The sequence below is a fragment of the Tupaia chinensis genome, unplaced genomic scaffold, assembly GCF_000334495.1.
Source record: "Tupaia chinensis unplaced genomic scaffold, TupChi_1.0 Scaffold000496_1, whole genome shotgun sequence".
NCBI lineage: Eukaryota > Metazoa > Chordata > Mammalia > Scandentia > Tupaiidae > Tupaia > Tupaia belangeri.
In genome coordinates this window covers 863,009-865,542 of record NW_006160008.1, presented here as the reverse complement: position 1 = coordinate 865,542, position 2,534 = coordinate 863,009, and the positions used below count along the sequence as shown (strand labels likewise).

The 2,534-nt window shown below is 61.4% G+C and overlaps 1 protein-coding gene across 1 annotated transcript in view; it reads right to left on the bottom strand.

Annotated features, from left to right (window-relative positions):
• The window catches only part of KCTD17 (potassium channel tetramerization domain containing 17), a gene marked incomplete at its 5' end in the record, with an annotated part of 11,150 nt that overhangs the window by 4,795 nt on the left and 3,821 nt on the right, over positions 1–2,534 (bottom strand). The window contains 2 exon segments of the mRNA XM_014590909.1: positions 971–1,066; positions 2,026–2,117. Of these exon segments, the coding sequence (XP_014446395.1) occupies positions 971–1,066; positions 2,026–2,117 (188 nt within the window).

Genomic DNA, 2,534 nt, shown 5'->3' with positions numbered 1-2,534 from the left:
AAAAAGAAATCCTACCCTCTAACCACACAACACCCAAAGAGGCAAGGAGGGGGGGTGGCCACTGGGGGTTTCGCGGCTGGGAGAGATGGAAGGGATTAGAATGTGGGACTGGAGACCTCCCAGCATGCTGGTTGACTTCAATATTTCTAATAACTGGTGTGACGCTAGTGTCAATGCATGGAGTCCTCCGCACGACTAGGGACTTTATTGATGCCCCTTGGAATGTTCCCAACAGTCCTGCAAAGCAGGTGCTGTCAGCCCTCATTGCAGATGAGGAAACTGAGGCCCAGGGAGGAGATGGGACTTGCCCAAAGCGGTTAATTTGCCAGTGGGAGGCCTAGAGGTGCATGCAGGCCTCTGGCGCCTGGGCTGGGCTACTTTTCCATGCTGCCAGATGTTCAGGGCACCCAGGCCTTCTCCCTTCCTCAGTCTCTACATGCAAGGGAGCTGGGGGTGGGTGTGGATACCCTTCTTATCGAGGGCACACCTGACCTTGAGTTAAAACAAATCTGTACATTCTTCACCAGACAGGGAAGCACAGGTCACAGATACCTCACGGGAAGCCGCTGCTCTGGGCGTCCCCGGATGTGGCCCCTTGTACCTGGGCACATGCCTTGAGGGAACCCCATAGCTGTCTGTGAGACGGTCAGCAGGAGGGCTACTCGGGCAGAGGGCACTCACCTATGTGGATTTCATGTGCTTGCACCTGACCTGCTACCTGGGTGCCAGAGACCCGCTCAGGCCACCGTGCAGCCTACCAGTGGTGAGAGGACTCCCACCAGCAAAGGTGCCCCGCGTGGCCCTGCATCCCCTCCTTGGCCACTCTGCTGTGAGAAGTGGCCTTTCCTCATCAATGTGACTTAAAGGGACTCCCAGGTTGGGGTGTGGTGGGGAACCCAAGACCAGGCTGCAGGAGTGGAAGGGCCTGCCTTGCCGAGAGGCTGAGAGGTGTCCTGAGCCCCCAACCCACCTGCTCGAAGCGCCAGCCATCAGACATGGTGGAGACCATCTGCGTCAGCTCCTCCTCCTGGCACTGCAGCACACGGTACACATGCTTGGGCGGGACCTGTGGGCAGAGGGGGCGCATGGGAGGCACCGTGGGAAGCACCCTAGGAGGGAGGTGAGCACCTGCCACCGCCCCCACCCACACTTCCCTGGAAGGTGGAGGGGAGGGAGCTGTGTCCTGGGCACCAGCCTGTGCAGGCTCTCCACATGCGGTCTCACTTAGTCCCCGCAGGAACTGCACTGTGGGATCTGTCACTGAGGTGCACAGAAGCTGTTACTCGCCTAAGGTCACCCTGCTTAGACAGGGCCGGAACCGGGACACAGGCTACTTAAAGGGGAGGGAGGGGCCTGGGGGACATTTCAGGTCACTAAGGGGCAGGCCCTCCTTGGGCTGGGAAGTGGTGTCCCCTAACCGCCTCCCACCCCCCCACCCCCACCCCGCCGTCTTCTCCAGGGAGAGGAGGGAATCTTTCTGTTTCCTACTGCAAACTCGATACTGTGGCCCAGGGGTCAGTCCTGGGCCCCCAGGGCCACTCTAGAGATCAGTCCCTGTGAGCTCACTGTCTCTTGACGCCCCCAGAGCAGCACCTAGACTGATAGGCATGCCGACCCCAGCACTGCTGTGCCACCAGGGAGCACTGGACCCCAGCAAGGGGCCAAGGTACTAACTCTGTAGAGGCCCCGCAGGGCCCGGTACCTCCACACTGACCCCATCTTGCCTGTGAGGAAGGGATGGGTGGGCAGCTCTCAGCACCTCAGAAGAAACTAAGGTCCAGAGAGGGGCATGACTGGCTCAAGGCTACACAGCAAACGGAACAAGGTGGGGAGAGCCCCTAGTGTCCATCCCGTCCAAGCTATGCTGGATATCCGGGAACCTGCCGCCCGTTCCTCCCCTTACAGGCCAGCCCAGTCTCCCCAAGGAGCACCCTCGTCCTGCTCTCCCAACCTTGTCCTGCCTCCTTCCCTCCCCTGCCCTTGTCCAGGCTCCCCCTCTGCCCCCCGCCCCTGCGACCTTCCAACCTGAGTGACTGCGTAGTCCTTCTCCTCCATCCGGTCTTTGATGATGCGGATCAGTGGACCGATGTTGTAGAACTCTGCTTCCTCCAGGACGCCTGGCACAGACAGAGCAGCCCCAGGTCACTCCTGCTGCCCCTGCGCCTCGGGCCCCCTCCAGCCACAGCCCCGAGATGGGGAGGGGACAGCAAGAGGAGCCTCCGTGGATCCCACACTGCACAAAGAGGCCGAGATGCCACCACCAGGCCAGCCCTTGTCTCTTCTGCCGCGACCCAGGCATGCCTGTCAGTCCAGGGGCCGCTCTGGGAGCATCAAGAGACAGTGAGCTCACAGGGACTGGTCCCTAGAGCGGCCCTGGGGGCCCAGGACGGACCCGTCTTCCGTGCCCGTGTGCGGAGCACACGCTCGGGGCCAGGCGCTACGCCAGGTATACAACACCCCTCATGACATCCGGTCTCTGAACTAGACCGAGGGCTCTCGCCTGTGCTGGCCACCTGCGGGGACCAAGGTCCCAC